The sequence below is a fragment of the Capricornis sumatraensis genome, chromosome 18 (genome assembly GCF_032405125.1).
Source record: "Capricornis sumatraensis isolate serow.1 chromosome 18, serow.2, whole genome shotgun sequence".
Taxonomy (NCBI): Eukaryota; Metazoa; Chordata; class Mammalia; order Artiodactyla; family Bovidae; genus Capricornis; species Capricornis sumatraensis.
The window spans coordinates 63,427,286-63,448,994 of NC_091086.1; the positions used below are offsets into that span (position 1 = coordinate 63,427,286).

The 21,709-nt window shown below is 41.4% G+C and overlaps 1 protein-coding gene across 1 annotated transcript in view; it reads left to right on the forward strand.

Moving 5' to 3' along the window:
- Positions 1–21,709, forward strand: part of MARCHF11 (membrane associated ring-CH-type finger 11) — a 114,375-nt gene that overhangs the window by 78,006 nt on the left and 14,660 nt on the right. The window contains exon 3 of the mRNA XM_068990792.1: positions 9,571–9,763. Within this exon, the coding sequence (XP_068846893.1) occupies positions 9,571–9,763 (193 nt within the window). The remainder of the gene's footprint in view (positions 1–9,570; positions 9,764–21,709) is intronic.

A 21,709-nucleotide genomic window follows, 5' to 3' on the forward strand; every position in this document is an offset into this window, starting at 1 on the left:
CATGGACAAAGGAGCCTGGAGGGCCACTACAGTCCATAGGGTCGCAGAGTCAGACACGACTGAAGTGACCTAGCACAAATTAGTTTAAAAAGCTGTTGCTCCTGTTAATACCAAGTCACTTGAGAGATTTTTTTCAGTGAGACAAAACCTTACATCTAACGATACTCATCTCTTATAAAAAAAACTTCACACTTTCTGCTCCTTTGATCTTTCATCTTCCTATGACTCTGGAGACAGCTAGATAGGATGGTCTTCAGCTTCCATTTACAAAGACTTGGGATCTGAATAGAGGGCAGCTTTGGTTAGAAGGGTTTTTCTGGACAGATAATGTGGAAAGGCTCATCTGACAGATGAGTTAGTGTCCATCTCTCTGGCCATTCACAGGCACTTCTCCTGTTTGGCTTCCCTCCCTACTCCATGTCTGTGGGCTCTGCTGGTCCTGCTTCTTACTTAGTGATGAAGCTTTTTCTTTGTTCCTCTCATCCCGGACTTGAATTTTCAAACTTGCCATGCTTATCTGATCACTCTGGCCCAGCCCTGAATTTTTGGTCCCTTTGCTGTTCCACGTGGCCTCAGACCAGTTTAACATTTTTTTTTTCCTGATTCATCCAAGACTATTCTCCTGGAGTTAAAGTCAAAGGGCAGCCTTGCCTCAGTTCAGTTCAGTTCAGTTCAGTTCAGTCGCTCAATCATGTCTGATTCTTCATGAACCCATGGACTGCAGCACGCCAGGCCTCCCTGTCCATCACCAACTCCTGGAATTCACTCAAACTCATGTCCATTGCGACAGTGATGCCATCCAACCATCTCATCCTTTGTCATCCCCTTTTCCTCTCACCTTCAATCTTTCCCAGCATCAGGGTCTTTTCAAATGAGTCAGTTCTTCACATCAGGTGGCAAAAGTATTGGAGTTTCAGCTTTAGCATCAGTCTTCCAATGAATGTTCAGGACTGATTTCTTTTAGGATAGACTGGTTGGATCTCCTTCTAGTCCAAGGGACTCTCAAGAGTCTTCTCCAACACCACAGTTCAAAAGCATCAACTCTTTGGCACTCAGCTTTCTTTATGGTCCAACTGACATTGACCACTGGAAAAACCATAGCTTTGCCCATTCATGTGTAAACTCCATGTGACGCGAGTTGTCATGCGGAAAACTGGGATGACTGTCAACACTGGAGGGAAATCTTCTTAGGGTCCGCCTTCTCTCAGAGGTTTCCTTCCTGGGGGAAGAATATTTCTCTCCTACTTCATAATCCAAGGACCCAGGCACATAGTTCTGGACACTCATCCTAGGAAGTGTGCACATTTTGAAGTACACGGAATGCTAAGACATCTTGTTTGTGGTCCATCAAGTACGCCTCGTGCTGGCTTCCCTGGTGGCTCAGTGGTAAAGAATCCACCTCCAGTGCAGGGGACTTGGGTTCAATCCCTGATCCTGGAAGACCCCCTGGAGAAGGAAACGGCAACCACTCTAATATTTCCTGCCTGGAAAAATGCCATGGACAGAGGAGCATGGTGGGCTAGTCCATGAAGTCTCAATGTGTCCGACAGAACTTAGCAACTGAACAAAAACAAAACATACATTTTACAACTACTTTAATTATTAAAGAAAAGGGTACAAAGACCAAAAGTAGTGAATGTCACTCATGCTGCATTATTATATTTATATATTGATGGATTTGATTTGCTAATATTTTATAGAGGATTTTTTTTTTTCATCTATGCTCATAAGGAGTATGGTCTGAAAGTTTTTTTTTTTTTTCTTGTAATGTTTTTGTCAGGTTTTGGTACCTGGTTGATGCTGACCTCATGAAACGAGTTAGGAAATATTCTGTCCTCCTTTATTTTCTGAAAGAATATGTGTAAAATTCACATTTTATTTTCTAAATGTTTGATAAAATTCTCCAGTCAAACTATCTGGTCCTGGAGATGTTTGTTCATTTGTTTGTGGAAGGCTTTGGATTAAAAATTCAATTTATTTTATATAGTATTATTCTATTTCTATACATTCTATTTCATCTTGAGTCAGTTTTGGTAAGTCTGTTTTCTCCAGAGAATTTGTCTATTTCATATTTGTAATTGAATCCATTGGCATAAAATTGTCTACAGTGTCCTCTTAGTGTTCTTTTCCTCTGTAACATCAGTCATCACATTTCCTCTTTCATTTCTTGGTTAGTTTTTCTAGAGTTTTATCGATTTTATTAACATTTAAAAGAAGCAGTTTTGTGTTCCCCTAATTATTTTTCCTAGGTTGTTTAGATTTCACCTTTCTCACACAAAGCAAATTTCTCTTGCATGACATTTATCTCAGGTCTGACAAATTTATGAAAATGCTTTTCTCACAGAGAAGACTCATATTAAGCCATGAAATCATTTTTAATATGCAACCTATAAATGAGAGTCTTCAAAGAATAGGCATATAATTAACTGAATGTTTTATCCGCCTGTCAAATTGATTACACATTGAGATGTTTTCTGCCAGCGTTTCAAATTCCAACTTTAGTGGTTCAATTTAAACACCATCTAAAGATGATTGAAAATGGGTTTTCGCTGAATTCACTTTTCTGTAGAGGACCCTTCTTAAGAACAGGTGTTTTCTCCTGTGACATTGGTAAGTAATACCACCTGTCACACTGCATGTTATAAATCACTGTTCTGCAAATCTATTAGCTGTGATTCATATCTGACCTGCCTTGTAAAAACAAAGATGAAGCAGTGCTTCAGACTGAATGATTTAATGGACCCTGAAACACTCTACTTTCTCTGAGTTTAGCCTCATTCCCTCTGAGCACGTGCTATTTTCAGGGAGGAAATTGGTTCTAAATTGAGAGGCTGCATTAACTCTTTCAGACAACAGAATGACAGGAACACATCATTCTAAACAGCTTCCTGGAGGCCTGATAGAGTGCACGCCTTTCTCTGGTTCTCATTTTACTGGCTAGAAGTGATTTATACAAGGAGGGGACTCGATCTCGTCATGGCTTGGGCTCCCATCATTTCTTTAAAGAAAATTCCTGGCTTTTTCTTCCATCCTTTTTTGTCTGAAGACAGTAATACACCTGTGATTGTACTGTTGTTCAGTCGCTCCGTCGTGTCCGACTCTTTGCAACCCCATGGACTGCAGCACACCAGGCTCCCCTGACTTTCACCATCTCCCAGAGCTTGTTCAAACTCATGTCCATTGAGTCAGTGATGCCATCCAACCATCTCATCCTCTGTCAACCTCGTCTCTTTCTGCCTTCAGTCTTTCCCAGCATCAGGGTCTTTACCAGTGAGTCAGCTTTTCCAATCAGGTGGCCAAAGTATTGGAGCTTCAACATCAGTCCTTCCAATGAGTATTCAGAATTGATTTCCTTTAAGATTAACTGGTTTGATATCCTCGTAGTCCAAGGGACTCTCAAGAGTCTTCTCCAACACCACAGTTCAAAAGTATCAATTCTTTGGCACTGAACTTTCTTTATGGTCCAACTCTCACATCTGTACATGACTACTGGAAAAACCAAAGCTTTGACCAAAAAGACCTTTGTCAGCAAAGTAATGTCCCTCCTCTTTAATATGCTTTCTAGGTTGGTCATAGCTTGTTTTCCAAGGAGCAAGTGTCTTTTAATTTCATGGCTGCAGTATGATTTCATTGGTAACGGCAACAGTTAGTGCCATGGTTTCAGAGCAGTCTATAGAAATTATTGGGATACTTATCAAGTTTCCCATGAAGGGGATACCAAACCAATATGGACCCTCACACAATATCATATCCCGTTTGGGGCCACACACACTTGTCTGTGTCTTTCTAGCACCGATGGACCTTACTTGGTACATCTCTGAACAGTTATATATAAAGAGAATGTTAAAAAGTTTCCAGTATGAGTTTATTTAATTCCTTCCAAACTTTGTTAAAATTAAAGAAGTATAATTCCATTAGCATGTCATCATTATGTTAATATTCATTTACGTGTATGTATATGTGCTTAGTCCTTCAGTCGTGTAGCCCACCAAGCAAGAATACTGGTGTGTGTTGCCATTTCCTTCTCCAGGGGAATCTTCCTGACCCAGGGGTTGAACTTGGGTTTCATATATTGCAGGTGGATTCTTTGCCATCTGAGCTACAAGGAAAGCCCAATATTCATTTAACGAATTGCAACTTTCATACTGAAGAAGTATGTGAGGATCGATCCCATTTGAAAAGCTATTGGTCAGGTTTAGTTGGTATTCTGCTGATCTGCTTTTTGCATTTGTTGACTTTTTTCATCCCTAGAGTTACCTTTAGGTAGGTATAGCCATGTCCTCTTTGGTTTTGCTTTTAGGTGTAGGATGGGTCAGTTTAAATAGACAGAAGATGTGAAAAGCAGACAGTATGCAGAGGCAGACACTTAAGAAAGAAGTCAGGCTTTGGAAACAAATCTGAGTTTAAATTCTCACTTCTTTACTCACTGGTGGCTTCGCCAGAGCTGAACTTTATCCTGTCGGCAATGACAGAATGGATGTGGAGAGAATGTTTATCTGGCAATCAGTTAGGTGATGGAAACTAAAGTCAGGTATGGTGTATTTAAAGCATTGACTAGGTGCATTCTGCTCTTTGGTGAACACAACGGGAGGTGAGACTTAGCTTCTGCTATCATGTCATGCAATGTGTGGACAATAGGATTCCAAGACAACATGGGAGTCCAATGAAAGAAATCCATGCTAATCAGAAGTATACAGAGTGGCTCTTGGGGTCCATAAGGAGGAATTCTGCTTAGAAGAGAAGGGGCAGGAGGGGGCTGCCTTTTTAGAAGAGCCGGCATCACAGCAAGTTGTGGATGGATGAGAGGTTTCATCAAGTGAGAACGGGCTCAAAAGCAGAGAAGGGACCTAATTAAAAGGTACACAGCCTTTGGGAGAATACAGAGAATCAGATGAAGCTGAATTGAGGAGTATACCTCTCTCTCCCCTCTCCCTCCCTTCCTCCTTTCCTCCCTCCTTCCCTACCTTGCTTCCTTCCTTCCTCCCTCTTTCTTCCCTTCTTCCCTGTCTTCCTTGTGATATTCTTCCATCCCTTTCTTCCATCCTTCCTGCAACAGTTATGTGCCAGGCCCTGGGAATATGTGCTGAACCAAATATTTAGCCTCCTTAATGGAGCTCAGAGTCCAGCCCAATGGGGGCAGGTTTTCTTTCGTTAGAAGCATAGATTTGGGAGTTAAATAGAGGATCAGTGAGTGACTCACAGCTGCCTATGCAGCTAGAAAGCTGTCTCAGTAGACCAGAAAAGACAGTCTTGAAGCTTTTATCAAAAAACTGCCATGGCACTGAAATGATGGAGTATAAAAGAAGGACATGGCAACCCACTCCAGTGTTCTTGCCTAGAGAATCCTGTGGACAGAGAAGCCTGGTGGGCTGCTGTCCATGGGGTCGCACAGAGTCGGACACGACTGAAGCGACTTAGCATGCATGCATGCGTGCATGCAATTAACTGTTATCAGAGCTCAATGAAATTATTACACAGAATAGTAACAGGGTTGAGAGCATGACCTAGAGGCCAGACTAGCTGGGTTTATATCTCAAATCCAGTCCTTACTAGGTGTTTTAATTTGGAGCAATTGTTAAGCCTCTCTCTACCTGTTTCCTTATCTTTAAAATGGGGATTGTAATAGTACCTCCCTCCTAAGGTAGCCAGGGGAATTAGATGAGTTAATATGTATAACTTCTTATAAAAGTGCCTGACACATATTAGTCCTGGATAAATACAGGGCATGAATATTAAATTACTTCTTCTAGTACACTAAATTAGAAGAACTTCCCAAACAGGAACCAATTGGTCCCATTTTTTCTAGAAACAATAGGTTGAATAGCTGTGTAGAGGTGAACAGCTTTTCAGGAATATAAAAGAGTCATACATATTCACATATTATAGACTGAAAGAAAATAACAGCAATTATTGGCTTTAAACCAATCTGATTATTGTTACTTTCCTTTCCAAACTTGGGAAGACATTTAAGTGAAAATATATATATATACATACTTATGTATGAAGTTTTAGAGGAGAAAAAAAGTGTGCTCAGCAGTTGACAAATTTTGTTCAGGATTCAGAAGTGCCTTACAAACTGCCGTCCAGGCCTTCAGTATCCTTGTGGTAGAGAGAGATGCCCCAAGACACTTGTCTACTGTTTATATTGTCCAAGCTAATGGTCCATTAACACAGTTCCTTTAGGCTGAGCCTGGTAGATAATGAGTGTCTTCCAGGGCAAGGAGTATTTCCTTGTGGTGGGAAGTAGTAGTATTTTTCCTAGGGGAAGAATGTGAAAAATCCCACTTTTTGTACATAATGGTAAAAATAAGAGAGCGCTATACAATGGGTGAAGAAATTATCAAGATGGTGTCAGTGTTCAAAGGGCAATCTCTAAGTTCATAATTGGTTTCATAAATTTAATTTCAGTAATGGTTTGTCCTCATTAGCTATTCAGTGAAATAGTACCAATTTTAAGGTTCATCAGCATGTGAAGAATATACATGCAGTTTCAGACACACTTGCATGCACATTTGCACTATTAGCGAAGTAACAGAAAACCAAAATTGCAGGGAGCTCATTGCAGATTTTGAACAGTTTGTCCTTCTTTAAAAATAAACTTCAAAAGTCTCAAATTACTTCTTATATCCACCACTAAAAAATCATTTCTATGATAGTAAATAATTGAGCCTCCAGGTGTATTGTAATCAAGAGTTGTTCTTTTTTATCCTAGCTTCCTGATATAATTTTAAATGCACTGATTGCAAACAGCCAGGCATTTGAATTTTAAACCATTTTAAATCTGGTAACACCAAACAAGTGTGAAGCATCAATATTTCCTTTTTCTCTTGTTGGGGTATAGTTGACTTACAATGTTGTTTTAGCTTCATTTGTACAGTAAAGTGATTCAGTTATACATATGCATATATTTGTTCTTTTCAGACTCTTTTTCCTTATAGTTCACTGCAAAATATTGAGTACACTTCTCTGTGTTATATAGTAGGTCCTTGCTGGTTATCTATTTTAAGTATAATAGTGTGTATATTTTAATCCCAACCTCCTAATTTATCCCTTCCCACCCCCACCCTTCCCCTTTGGTAACCATAAATTTGTTTTCTATGACTGTGGGCCTATTTCTGTTTTGTATATAAGTTCATTTGTATCAAGGTTTTTTTTTTTTTTTTTTAAGATTCCAAATATAAGTGATACCATATGCTTCTTATTTCTAGTAAGTCTGTCTTGTTGTTCATTCACCTTTCTTGTCAAGGCACAGCTGAGCCTCATGTTTGGGAAGCCTGCTGCCTGAGCACGGCCTCCCTGTCTTGGCAGTCAGCTGACTCTGAGACCCAGAGTCACCAGCTTCCTTGTCCCACGATGCACCACAGCACCATAAAACCAGCCCCACCAGTTCTCCCAAATCCAAGTGCCCCCAAGGGTGTCTGCGGCCACCATCAGTTATGCTGTTACTCAATTGTCATGCAGGCAGCCTGGATCAACTAATTAATTAATAAGCTTAACTGGAGCAAAATATAATTAATTATACAATATTGAGCTGTCCAAATTTAATGCCGCTGAAATTACATAATGAATCTGGAACATAAAGGATTCCTGGCAAAAGGAAAAGAGATATCAGTATGTAGAGTGCATTCCTGGTGAACCCTCGTCACACACTTTTGACTTTCTGACTCCTGTGATGCAGGCGTATGTATTTTGAAACCTGTAGCCCATCCTGTGAAAATCAAACATACATACATATGCACACAAATTGGACACCTTTGCCTCATGGGTTTAAAATGATGCTTTGTTTTCATCTGTGTGATGTGATTAATAAATTGATAAAGACTAACATAGTGTATACAGACCTGTTAGCATCCATCTAAGTTGAAGATTAGTTGGAAGCAGTTTTCTGTGTTGCTTACTATGTTGTTGTATTTCATGCAGACTTTAATGGATATCAAAACTAAACAAGACCACAGACACTGACACTTCACACTTGGCTGGCAACACCAAATTTAAAATGGTTTAAAATTCAAATGCCTAGTCATTTGAAATTAATGTGCTTAATGTTATGTCAGGAAGACAGTGGAAAAAAAATAAAGCTTCAGAAATGTGCTCAAAATATAATACTGATTTATTTGTAATGATATAATAATATGATAAAATGATATTGACTAGTTCAGTTATTATTCATGCAAATTTATAAAGATAAGAACCACTTTTCAATAAATTAATCTTCATATTAAAATGATTTAAAATGTCTTCATTATAGAATCCACAAACTTTTTCATTTGGTTCTGGTTTGTGTGTGTATTTTTTTCTCAAGAGAAGCCAGTAAGTGACTTGAGAGAATGAAGTATTTTGAATTCATTTTGATATTTAATCTTTAACAAATGTAGACTTATGTGTCTTAAGAATATGAAAGGTTCAAATCACGCTTAAAATCATTATATGTAACTTATTTGTGGTGAGAGAGGCAATGAGGAAGAGAGGGAAGTTATGAGTAGTGATAGACTTCTTTCTGGGGAATTCACATATTCACACTCCAGGTAAGTAAAGAGTTTAAGGAGGTTGTCAGATTCACCCAGTGGATTCTGACTGTTGAAGCTCATTTGTTTTTTAAAGGTTATTTAAACTGTTTAGCAATTCTTCTGACAAGCCATATGTTGTAACAGCCACAACTCTCACACATGAGGAGACTGTGCGGGTTGTTTTGAGTTTCATTGCTTGATTTACTGGCAGACCATAATAGCAATTCTAGTTGTGTTTCTGTCTCAGTGATGCAAAAGTGAGAACATGATTAATTAATTCTCTCAAGTTGTTAACACCCTTGAAAGATTTTTCATCATTTGTACAATAAATCCTCTCAAATGTTGATGCTTTGGACACCAAATTATTGTCTCCACTGAATGGTGGTTGCTTATACAGTTTGTGAGTTTCAAAGATACTCCTTAAAGTACAAATTCTAAATCTTGACAAGAATGGCTTCATGGATTGCTCATTAGATAATAAATAGCCAGTAATATCTGAGCATATGAAATGTAACAATAACAGATAACATACAGTTTTATAGTTTCCTTATAATTATTTCAGTGTGTTAAATGACTTTTTCATAGATGTTCTTATATAGATTCTTTATTTACTTTTTATGTTTTTTCACAAAAGGAGATAGTTCCCTTTTTTGCAGTAGCCAGATGTATTAAGAGCAAAATAAATTTCCAGGCAGAGGAGCCCTTACCATGTTTCTTCAGAGTGCATTTAATTTCATGCATGTGTGAAAGATGACAATGTGATTCCTCGGTACTAAATATTCCTCAGCCATTCACACTCAGTACGGTTATCTGGAATAAAACTAGATTAAATTTGCAGAGTGGTGAATTACTGAAAATAATGAAGTTGAGGCAATTCATTAATCTTTATCTACTGGTCTATTTTTTATACACTGAATGAAATGGGAGAAAAATATTCATTTGGGGACCGATCAGATTGAAAAGGGTCTAATGTGAAGAGAAACATGGGGCTAAAAATGTTTTTTTTTTTTCTTTTTAAATTATCCACAGCACTTTTTCTTACATGCCTCTGTTTTTCTTTTAGTGGCAAAGCATTTCTATAACACTGGTTGAGAAAGTTCAGATGATCGCTGTAATTCTAGGATCCCTGTTCTTAATAGCGAGTGTGACCTGGCTCCTCTGGTCCGCCTTCAGCCCCTATGCAGTGTGGCAGAGGAAGGACATCCTTTTTCAGATCTGCTATGGAATGTATGGTTTTATGGATCTAGTGTGCATAGGTAAGACCATGACGTTCAACGCTAACAAACTGTCAGTAATCCGTTTCTTCCAGCTCTTTCGTTTCCATCAGTCGGATCTCACCTAGAATGTGGTGGTTCACGTGATCTTGGTTCTCTAGCTCATTAACTACCTGGGGCGCCACAATCCACCACTTTTCTCAAAAAGCATAGCGTCTCTGTTCCCAAGTAATCTGAAAAAAATAAAATAAAATGAACAGGATAATGCCCCTTTAAAGTGGTTTATTTTGCACCATAAAGAAGGAGGAGTTGAAGAAATTATTTGGGGGTGGGTGATGGAAGGATGGTCATTTAATTGTCAAGAAAGAATAGCAACTAAATCCCCCTCACGAAGCTGGGAAGGTATTGACTAATGTCAACGGCCATAGTGTGTGTCTGGGGAGAACACGGATACCTGGAGGTCTTACTTCGTGGCCAGGCAACCTCAGACTCCCTGCCCAGGACATAAAGGGCTCCTTGGAAGGGTAAGGACTTGGGGACAGTTTTCCTTGCCATTCTGTGCCGCTTAGTTTCACTTATTACATTTAGTGGTTCAGAAGAGGAAAAGGATGGGACACTTTAGCCAAAATAGACGCTACAAAAAAGGTTCTTCACACGTTTCACTGGCCCAATCTCATTTCCCTTGTACCATGGGAAAACGGAAGCTGATGCAGGCAGCGTCTACTTGATGTGTATGAGGTGCCACAGGCATTGCAATGGTGACCAGTTGGCACCAGTGGACAGGCATGGAGAGCAACCGTACCTTACCCAGGTGAGCCCCTGCTCCGATGTGGCTCACAACTTATGGGATGTAAAGTGAGCCCACGGAGGAAAGTATGGTCTGAGGACCACTCTTGGCTGCAGCAGCATCTGCAGCGCCTTATAAAGAAATGCACGTTCTCAAGAGCCACCCCAGACCCGCCAAATCCAACACTTCAGGGTACCCCCTCTCCAGCCACCATCTGTGTTCACAAGCTCACCAACAGGCAGATGATGTGAGAGCCACTGACTTCAGGGAATGGACTCGACCTGCCATCGAGTGCCTTGGTTTCTAACCCTGGCCTCTGCTTGGACAGGTCAACCTTTTCTCTCTCTGTTCCTCTTTTTTTTTTCCCCTCACCTATAAAAATGGAGATAAGCCTCCATAGCACACAGACTTAAATAAAGGAAAAGACTATTATAAAATAATTATGTTAGTAACTGGGAGTTGTAGATTAGGTGTGTTTGAATAAGACACAAACACTGAAAGACTTGAAATCACTTAGAGTAATGCCTCTACTCACAAAAGCCTTTCAATTAGCAGCAATTTCAATATTCTCAGTCAGTTTTTCTAAGAGAACTTTGTACATTTAAAAGCTATGATCAGCTGGAATTTCACCTGTTTTTCTTCTTTTCGCCATTGTTACTAACACAAGACTAGTAAGAAAGAAAAGTATAACATTTCAAATCAAGAAGGAAAAATGAATGGAGGGAGATGCCATGAAAAATATGTAAACTGAGCAGATGCGGCCTGAATAATTGGGCTAATCATGTATATTAACAATTTGCATTAAATGTGATAATACATATGTAGGCATTTGGAAATTCCAACTCTCTATTCAAATAAATCTCTGAGGTATGGCTCTAAATTGAGAAGGATTACGGAATTGTTCTACAAATCCTTCAACAAATTCAGAAATAGTGTTTTCTATCTTTCAATATAAAAGTTATAAAATGTGGTATTCCACTGATATTTAAAGGAGAGATGAAAAATGAAAGAACAATTAGGCTCCTAATCTGACCTGAAGGGAAAAACAATTCCAGTTGACTTTATTACAGCACTGAAAGGGCCAGGCCTTTCTTGCTTAGGAGATCATCTTCTTGAATATCATAGCTTATATTTAATACTGAGTTATTATATCTTGAGTTTTGATTGCTGATGCCAGTCTTTTAATCAAGATTATTAGGATTCTGGTTTTAAGAGCACATACATAGGCGCTAATGATCTTTTTGACAACATAAGATGTATTTGGGCCTCCCTTTTGAAATGTAGGTGTTTGCCCATTTTATAAAGTTAAGTTTCTTAGGAAGAAAACCCAGTGGGCATTTTCCTGGAGAAGCTTTGGAGAGTGAGTTTTTATCTAGGTTTTAAATATTGACAATGCTTTTCATTGTCTTTTGGCTCATCAAATCAAAATCCCATCATTCAGTGATTTATTTGTATATTTTGAAAAATATTAAAGAATTCAGATGGAACAACAGTATTTATTTCACTTTGCAATGTCATTAGTTAGCCTTTTTGGACCCAGAAGTGAAGTGAGAGTTGCTCAGTTGTGTCTGACTCTTTGCCACCCCATGGACTGTAGCCCGTCAGGCCCCTCTGTCCATGGAATTCTCCAGGCCAGAATACTGGAATGGGTCGCCATTTCCCTTCTCCATTTTGGACCCAGAGAAAAGCTTATTTTTCCCCCAAGAAATTGGAAACCTATTAGATTTAGAAAGCAAATACATGTAGGCTACCAACAGCCAGCTGGATCATGGCAGGTAGTTATTCCTGCTAACTTTTCAAATTAATTAAAATGTCAGCTAACTAAATGTAGACAGTAACAAAGTAGCTTACATTGATTATACCTCAAATACCCGTGACTGCAAGACCAGAGTCAGAGTGAAAAGTGTACATCTTTGTGTCCAGTTTGTTCAGTTCAATCAGCTTCCTATGTGTCAGACACAGTGCTAAGTGCTGGGAGTGCAAATGAGAGCCGATCACTTTCCTGCCCTCTAGGAGCTCCCAGCCACACAGGGAGGACAGATATGAGAGCTAGAATTCAGCAGGATGTGCAGTGATGGACTTAAGCATAGGAGATGGTAGTTGAGCAAAGCTGGGGGAGACTGACACTGGTTGTTTTACGTGGGAAGGGAACTGTTTCAGGCAGATTTCATGGGGAAGCGATAGCTGAGCAGGCTGATGGATGAAGAGATGCTTGGCACATGGGGAGATAGCCCGCTTATCACCGCTAGAGGCTGTAAGATTGGCTCTCCATTTGGAAGGCTTTAAGGCGGCTGGAAACATTCCCATATTCCTGTTCGTCTAAGCTTTTCAAACTTATTTATACCTAAATGGAAAAGGAGCAGATTGACAGCTTCATAAATGTTCTTCTTAAAAAATATTTCTGTCAATTCATAGAAGATTATTCCAGAATCAAAACAATGTTATAGTCCAGTCAGGGTAAGTAACGTGTTGTACTCAGTCACTCAGTCATGTCCGACTCTTTGTGACCCCATGAACTATAGCCCTCCAGGCCCCTCTGTCCATGGGATTCTCCAGGCAAGAATACTGGAATGGGTTGGCATTTCCTCCTCCAGAGGATCTTCCAGACCAAGGGATGGAACCCACATCTCTGGCATCTCCTGCATTGGTGCCATCCAGGAAGCCAACATAATGTTTAGGAAAATAACTTGGGGAAATTTACTTATTCCCAAAGTTAATTTGTTGTTTTCATTTATTATCAACTAATATATCTGCTTTCTCAAGATCCAGTTTCTTCTTGCTGTTAAAGTTTTGAATTCTCCCAAGGGTCTGGGTACCATGATAGTTTAAATACTTAGATCAGGGCTGTCCAAAGTTCTCCAGAACTTTCTGCAATGAGTAAAATGTGTTTCTGTGTTGCCCAATACCGGAGTCACTAGCTCCATTTGTCTGTTGAGCACTTGAAAGGTATTTAGTGTGAATGAGAAACTGAATCTTAAATTTAGTTTTACTGAAACTTCACATAAATAACCACCTGTGGCTCATGGCTACCATATTGGACAGATTTCTAGATGATGGGATGGTAAATGTGTAAGGGTTTGATTGACAAGTTTCAGCTTGTCTTTATAACAGGTTACAGTTCCTAAATGATGAAGTAACTCTGTTTCATGAGATGAATAAAGTGAAAATGAGTGCAAGAGGATTGGGAAAAGAGTATTGACAGTGAGAGGGAGGTGGTCCCAAGCTAGACAGAGAGCTGTCAGAGGGAGCCGTCTTAAGGAAATGGGAGTACAGAGAGATGTAACTTTAGATTATATTTGGGGAACTCTTTTAAATATTTAAGTAGATGGCATTCAGACTATAACTGTGTACTAGGAAAACTAATATAAAGGATCTCAATCACTGAGATGCTATAGCCCAGGGGCAGCAATTTAGGGAGAAGTAATAGTCACAGCAGGCTCACAGTGGCTCCCTCCTAAGAAGTTTTGCACAGTGGACACAGAAAGATGAGCCAACTCAGAAATTAAAAGCAAGTGCCTGGCAGAAGGCTCTGGGCACAAGACCTGGTTCTCAGCTCCATACATGGCACATGGAAAAAACAAGACTCCTGCTTATAACGGCCGTGTCCCTCTAAGGATGCTTGGACCACAAGAGGAATATGTTTCTGAGTGACTCAAAGAAATGAGGGATTGAGATGCGACCATAGGACGGGGAGTCATCTGATGAACTTGCATCTGGAAAGTTGAGGGCCCTTACCAGGTCCCCTCAGTGTCTGATGACCCTGAGGAGGTGAGTTCAGTCTCTCATAGAAGCAGTAAACTAAAACAAAAGCCTCATCGTGTTCCCTGTTATGTGGGATTCCTGGAACAGAGGCAGCAGTGCTTATACCTACCTCGTCTCCTGCACACGCCAGGTTAGTGCTAAAACCACATCTGGAAGATCCGTATCTTCCTTGGAATGATAAGGGAAGGGTGATGAGGGTTATGGCTACGAAATTTAGAAATCTGGATCACTGTTGTTCTTTCGAAAGGTTTTGTTAGTCATCCACATAATATAAACACAAAACACCTTTCATGTTTACAACTGCGAAATTATATAAAGTTAAAAAAAAAGACCCTTTCCCTCCCACTGCCCTTTTTCATGTCACTTCCTGTGCAGAAATGTCCCCTCTCCAATGGTGATGTATATCTTTGAGATCTTTTTCACACTTTCCTTTTTCGGCATAGTGATCGGTAGTTTGGATTGTATTTAACGCCATTAGAGTGGTTTTCTTAAAATCCATTCTATGACCATATCCCCGGAGAAGGAAATGGCAGCCCACTCCAATATTCTTGCCTGGTGAATCCCATGGCCTGTAGCCCACCAGGCTCTTCCGTCATAGCTCAGTTGGTAAAGAATACACCTGCAATGCAGGAGATCCCGGTTCGATTCCTGGGTCAGGAAGATCTGCTGGAGAAGAGAAAGGCTACCCACTCCAGTATTCTTGGACTTTCCCTGTGGCTCAGCTGGTAAAGAATCTGCCTGCAATGCAGGAGATCTGGATTCAATCCCTGGATTGGGAAGATCCCTGGAGAAGGGAAAGGCTACCCATTCCAGTATAGTGGCCTGGAGAATTCCATGGACTGTATAAGTCCATGGGGTCACAAAGAGTCAGACACAACTGAGCAACTGAACACATGACTATCTAGGTTTGTGGGACAAGTTTATCTAAGAAAGTGGGAGTGGCCACTCCGGACCTTGCTCCTATGCAGCTTGTCCTGTCTGGCGTCTCTCAGGGACATCAGGATTGCCATGTGCAGCTTTCAAGAGAAGGACAGTGTAAATTCCATCTTATAATTTATCTCATTATTTCAGAAGCATCCTGCGAGGTAGTTCTGGTTCCTGCTCGTTACATCTGTGTGTGTGTGTGTGTGTGTGTGTGTGTGTGTGTGTGTGAGAGAGAGAGAGAGAGAGAGAGAGAGAGAGAGAGAGAGTATATCCGCTGTTGTGCATGCTTGTACTTGAGTTTGAGAAATAGAATAATCAGGAGAGTCAGCAATAACAGAATTGGGACATTAGCCACAGAGCCATGCGACAAAGGGAAGCAATTTTTCTTAAAGTAATTTCTGGGAATGTTTACTACATGAGAAAAAGAGATTGAGAAGTGAAAGCCTTTCAGTGTTAACAGTGTAATAGGTATAGAAGAACGTGACCCCAGAGCTCCTGAATGTGCTGGAGAAGGTTGGGGGTCTTGGGAGGCAGTGATCTGGATCACCCCTGCTGGATTTTGCTTTCCAAGATCTTCAGAGCAGATCCAGTATTTCAGTATTGTATTCAAAAATAACCCCAGACATACTAGAATAAGGATCAGATCAAGGTGCCTTCTTCTTTCTGCATCAATTATAGTCAATACTGAACAGTGCTTCTTCTGCAGAAATTTCATGATCTCCAATATAAGGTTTTTCTAAGTTTCAAGTCCATTTTTTTTAATCTATATAAATGTTTGTATCTATTGAGGCCCTTTTGAAAATCTGTTTTTCATAGTTGATAATAAATCTAGCTAAAGCTACTCAGGCAAATGCAAGAAAACTATTTAGAGTTACCAGTTGATAACTTTTATTCACATTTCATTCTAGAACTTTGGAAGAACAAATAAATACAGCAGTTTCCTGTGGTCTTGGATTGACGATATTAGACCTACATTTACTGTTTAAAAGGCACAATAATTCTCTTTAAAAGGCACAAATTCTCTTGCTTTTGACATTGCTTCACTTCTCTATTTTTTTTTTTCCTTCAGTCAGAATAGCTAAAAGTAACACAGAATTTAACATTTGATTGATGGGAAGTGTAAAATGCAAATTTTCCATTTTTTTAAAATATTATATGAAGAAAGATGAAGTTTGACAGAAAGTTTCTGGATATTCAGAGTCTTGGTTACAAGGAATGAATCCTTGCCGTGAAGGATGACCGATGTGTATTTCATGGTGGGGTTGTTTTCCCCTAAAATGATGCTTCTAGGTCATCTTCCTTCCTGTGGCTGGGTTTCAACACATGCAGCCTAATTACATAAGGGAAGCATAATTGAGACAGTGAGTCAACTAAGGGAACAAAATCCTAATGCATATTTATATTTCTGAACAAAATATCAGTGACGTTGAAACCATCCCCTGTTTAAAATTTTCCATGCTTCCTGGCACTTCCCAGCATGATTCAGAAGCTGACAATATTTCTTAGAGTATTTTAGGTGAAAAACACATTTACTGAAGGAAATTAGTATTGGAATTGAAACATGCCACAATAATTTCGAGCAGGAAAAAAAATGGGTTTACTGAAGAGCACCCCCTTCCCTGTTCTTACCTTGTCACAAGGGGTCGTCACGAAACAGAGGTGCAGCTGTTGGTGAGGTTTGCAAAATGTGCAGCCCCTGGGCTGTGATAGAGAGACAGAACTTTCTTCTTTTAAAAAAAAAAAATGTATTAGAGTATAGTTGACTTACAATGTTATGTTAGTTTCAGATGTAAAACAAAGTGAATCAGTTATACAGATACATATATCCCCTCTTTCTTTAGCATTTTTTCCCATATAGGTCATTACAGAGTATTGATTTGAGTTCCCCGTGCTCTACAGTAGGTCCTTATTACTGATCTATTTTATATATAGTAGTGTGTACATGCTGAGAGACAGCATTTTCTTAAGCTGTCGAGTATGTATGGATAAATATAGAATTTCACCACACTCCTAGGGCCAGTGAGGTCCTGCACAGAGCAGGTGTGGATGTCCGCCAAGGTCACCTCTTGCCCGGTCCTCCCAGCGGAGAGCCTGGGCCACAGAGCCCAGTTTGACCTGAAGTGGGGCATCTCCACTTGAAGAGGCTTTCTCTGTGGGACAGGGGCACCCCTTTTCTCTTCTTCTCTTCTGCCCAAATGACACAGCCCTGACTCATTCAAACTTGCCAGCAACTTTGTTCATGAGATTTCAGATGCACGTGAAGTAGATTTTTTTTGGTGGGAGACAGTCCACCCTGTCCCACCCCAGTCACCACCACCACCATCACCACCAAATCTGGGATCTGCGTCACTGGAATCACTTGGGAAAACAGAGCTTAGACTGCCAGTAGGTCCACATGGAGCCTTGGGGAGAGGATGGGGATGTGAAAGCTACTTGCGTGCCCTGGTTGGCGCTCTGCATTGCAGTGGATGGTGGGGGTTGTAGTTGCCTTTGTGTCGCACCTATTTTCATAGAAAGCACAGATGTGGGTGCATCTGCATGAATCATAAGATGTGAGAAGGAAAGAAGCTCAACTTAAAAAGTGTTTGGCAAAATAACTAGAAAAGTCAATTAGCCCAGTGCTTCCTTTTTGAATCTTCCTATTACAGTTTTCCCTCTAGACAGGAGAGGACCAGTCAGCCACCTCAGCTCCATTTCCTTCTTCTGTTTCCTGGTCTATAATTTGATCGGGGACCAACATCCCTCCAGCATCTCAGTTTGGCATCCTGGGAGACCTTGGCCCAGCTGCTGACTTAGGACAGACAGAAGCCTTCTTCTCCAGCCTGGAGCTCCCCTGAGTTTCTCTTCAAACATCTCCCCAGGGGAAGACTGGGCTGGGAAGTTGGCCACGCTGCCTGGTGTTACCCTTGCAGCCAGGGCTGTTAACCAGATTTGAATGCTCTCCTGGTTCGTTTAGAATTATTTCTTAGAGCAGAATTCCTTTACAAGCCCAAATCATTTTTCCTGATTTCAGAATATCTTGGTGTGCTTCATGCCCCCAGGAAATGCCCCAACTTCACTTAGAATCTAGCCAGACCCCTTGGAAGGAGAGGCAGAGTGGCCCCTTGTAATTCAACATCATTAGGGAAGGAACAGCTCTTTACCCTTTATATGCTGAGAGAAGTAAGCTGTTATTATCTCTTTACTCTGGAGGTACAAATTATAGGCTTGTCTATGCCTTAATCATACTGATGTTTACCAGTTTTTCCAAAGATTACTGTCATAGTTGGTTATTAGTGGTACTGATACCTTTAAAACCCCAGGAAAGAAAGTAGAAGGGATCTTGCTTTTGCTCCTTACCCTCAGGACTGTGCTGAAAGGGTCTCTCAAAGTGAATTTACTCTTCAGCCCTCCTCCTGGCAGAGAAAACCCAACCCCAGACCTTCCCCTCCTGTGACTGGGTACAGTTGAAGTTTTTTTTTTTTTTTTGGCGAAACATGGACATGATTAGCTGAGCAGCAGATCAAATATATTGTTGTTGGTGACTTTTGTTTCCTCTTTAGAAAAAAGTGTGAATCTTTCAACCTCTCTCAACTGGTGGCTCAGATGGTAAAGAATCTGCCCACAATGCAGGAGACACTGTGTTGATCCCTGGATCAGGAGGATCCCCTGGAGAAGGGAATGGCAACCCGCTCCAATATTCTTGCCTGGAGAATCCCAGGGACAGAGGAGCTTGGAAGGCTGTAGTTGGACACAAAGTCGCAAAGAGTCGGGACACAACTGTGCCACTAAGCACGCGTGAAATTGGAGGTGGTTTAGCCAAACAAGTATTAGTCATCTATTGGGCCAACATTAATTGGGTATTTATCGTGTCCCAAGCCTGGAGCACAGGCTAGAGATACAATTAGTTCAGAGTCTGCTGCCTGTTTTTACCATATAAGATCTAAGAATGATTTTTGTGTTTTGAAATGGTTGAATAAACATTAAAAGAATATTATTTCATGACATATGGAAATTATGTCAAATATAAATTTCCATGGCCATAAAAAATGTTTTGTTGGAACCCAGTCATATCCATTCATTGATATGATATCAATGAGTGGTTGCAGCTTCAACAAAGAGGGACTTTGATATCTGTATAACCTATAGTACTTACTGTCTGGCCCTTTGCAGAAGAGCTTTTGGACTATAGCATCCTCTCTGCTCTCCAGCTGCTGGCAAGAGACCGTCAGGGAAGTGAGCAATTAAAATACAACATGGAAAGTGCTAGGAGAGAAATATATGTGAGAGCAGATGGGGGAAAGGTAATCATCCTTAGGGTTGGAAATTTGAGCTGGGGGTTTATATCTGGTAGCTGAAACCAGCATCTGCAAGGGAAGTGATTCAGGAGAGATGAGCAGCATTTTGAAGAAGACAGACACAGAGCAAGCAGAGAGATGAGCATGGCCAGAGAAGGAGAGAGTGGGGTCGGGTGAGGTGAGGAAAGGACTTGGGGGCGGAGAAGCAAGCGGCTGACAGTGCCAGATGCTTTATCAAGAGTAGGTGAAATCAAGCCAAAATGCATCACTGGATTTGGCAGTGTGGGGGTTGGCTGGATAGACACAGATTGCAGAGAATGGCTGGGATAGGCAGAAGGGGCTCAGGATGTAAGTTTATAAATCATGTTTGAAAAAGAGCACAGTCAAATGAGGGTAGAATCTAGAGGTGGGGGTGTAGAATTGAGAAAGTTGCTATTCGCTTGTTTTCATGGCGGAGTGAAGTTTGAGCAAATGTTGAGAAGACAGACTTAGAAGGAATCAGAAGGCAGATTGAAGATCCAGTGGGGTGAGACAGCTTGATGCCCTTTAGGTGCAGAGATGGAACTCAGCACTCAGGAGAGGGGTCTGTCTTGCACAGGAAGGGTCCTCCGACCCTGAAATGGGCAGGCGGGGCAGGAAAGGGTAGGCATGGCTGTAGATGCCTCATGCACTGCTCTGGGAGAGTAAACAGAGGGACCTCCTTACAAAAGATCTGTTGCTCAGGCAGTAGGTGGGTGTGTGGTCAGTCTTAGTCATGTCCAGCTCTTTGCGACCCTGTAGACTGTAGCCCTCCAGGCTCCTCTGTCCATGGTATTCTCCAGGCAAGAACACTGGAGCAGGTTGCCGTTTCCTCCTCCAGGGGATCTTCCTGACCCAGAGATCGAATCTGCCTCTCCTGCATCCCCTGCTTGGTAGTAGGTTGTGTGGTCCTCTGCTGAGATGGAGAAAGCACTGTGTGGGGAGAAGAGTCTGTCGAGAGCATTATAAGTGATGGTCAGCTGCAGAGAGCTTTGGGGAAAGGAGGCTGAGCCAGGAGACAAGAAGAACCACAGGACATGGCTGAGTGCCCTCCTGAGGCTGGGCCAGGGGTGCCCCAGTCTACAGGGCCAGGAGGCTGTATGTTTTTACCCATTAGGGCTGAGGAGTGAGTGCAGAGGGGTGAAATAGTGAGACTAGGTTAGGATGAGGCTTTGTATGCAGAGCTGCTGGAACACCAGCAAGGACAAAGATCACCCTTGTCCTTGACCTTGAGAGGTGGAGAGTAATTACAGGATGGGATTGCTTTCTCAGAGACTGGGGAAGGAACCAAAGCCAGAAAGAAGCTTACCAAGGAAGATTGCCCAATAGAGGGGCTTGAAGTCATAAGGGAGCAGAATAGGGTGCATTCATTGAAATGAAGTAGCTCAGTTGCTAAAGAATCTGCCTGCAATGCAGAAGACTCGGGTTTGATCCCTGGGTCGGGAATATCCCCTGGAGAAGGAAATGGCAACCCACTCCAGTATTCTTGCCTGGAGAACCCCATGGACAGAAAAACTTGGCAGGCTGCAGTCCATTGGGTCGCGAGAGTCGGACACGACTTAGTGACTAAACCACCACCACCTTTAAAGTGAAGAAAGTGGATGAGTGAGAAGCGCTGGAGGTGGTGGTTGCCAGCAATGCTGGGAGAGTGTCAGGGCTTGTGGTTGGACCAGTTTCTGGAAGGGAGAGGCCTGAGCTGAAGTGAAGGAGGGACAGCAGAGGGTAAGAGTTACACAAGTCAGGTCACCGTGAAGTCATCCACATGGATGTGAAGGGGGTGGGTGTGTGGGGCTGCAGAGATCCAGGAGCCAGGGAACCAGTCATCCGAGATTATTGGGAACAGCTGAGGGGTCAGCAGGGGACATCCCTTGTGGTTTCATTCTGTATGTGAGCATGCACACGTGTGTGTGTGTGTGTGTGTGTGTGTGTGTGTGTTGTGCGACTTCACTCTCTCTCCAACTTGACTGTTTTCCACAAGAGCCGTTGTGTGATTTCTAAACACATGAGGCTTGGAACAACTGCAGCAACTTTGGAGAGAGCTGAATATATCCCTAGGCTACTCTAAAATGAGGCTATTAAAGAGGCCAACTCAACTTGGACACGGCAAGTTTTCCTTGGAAGAGAAAGCAAAGGCGCCCGTGGTAATGGGAACGGTGAAGTAAAGCAGCTCCTTCACTTCAGAACCTAGAGATGGTTCATCAGAACTGGCACCCAGTCTTT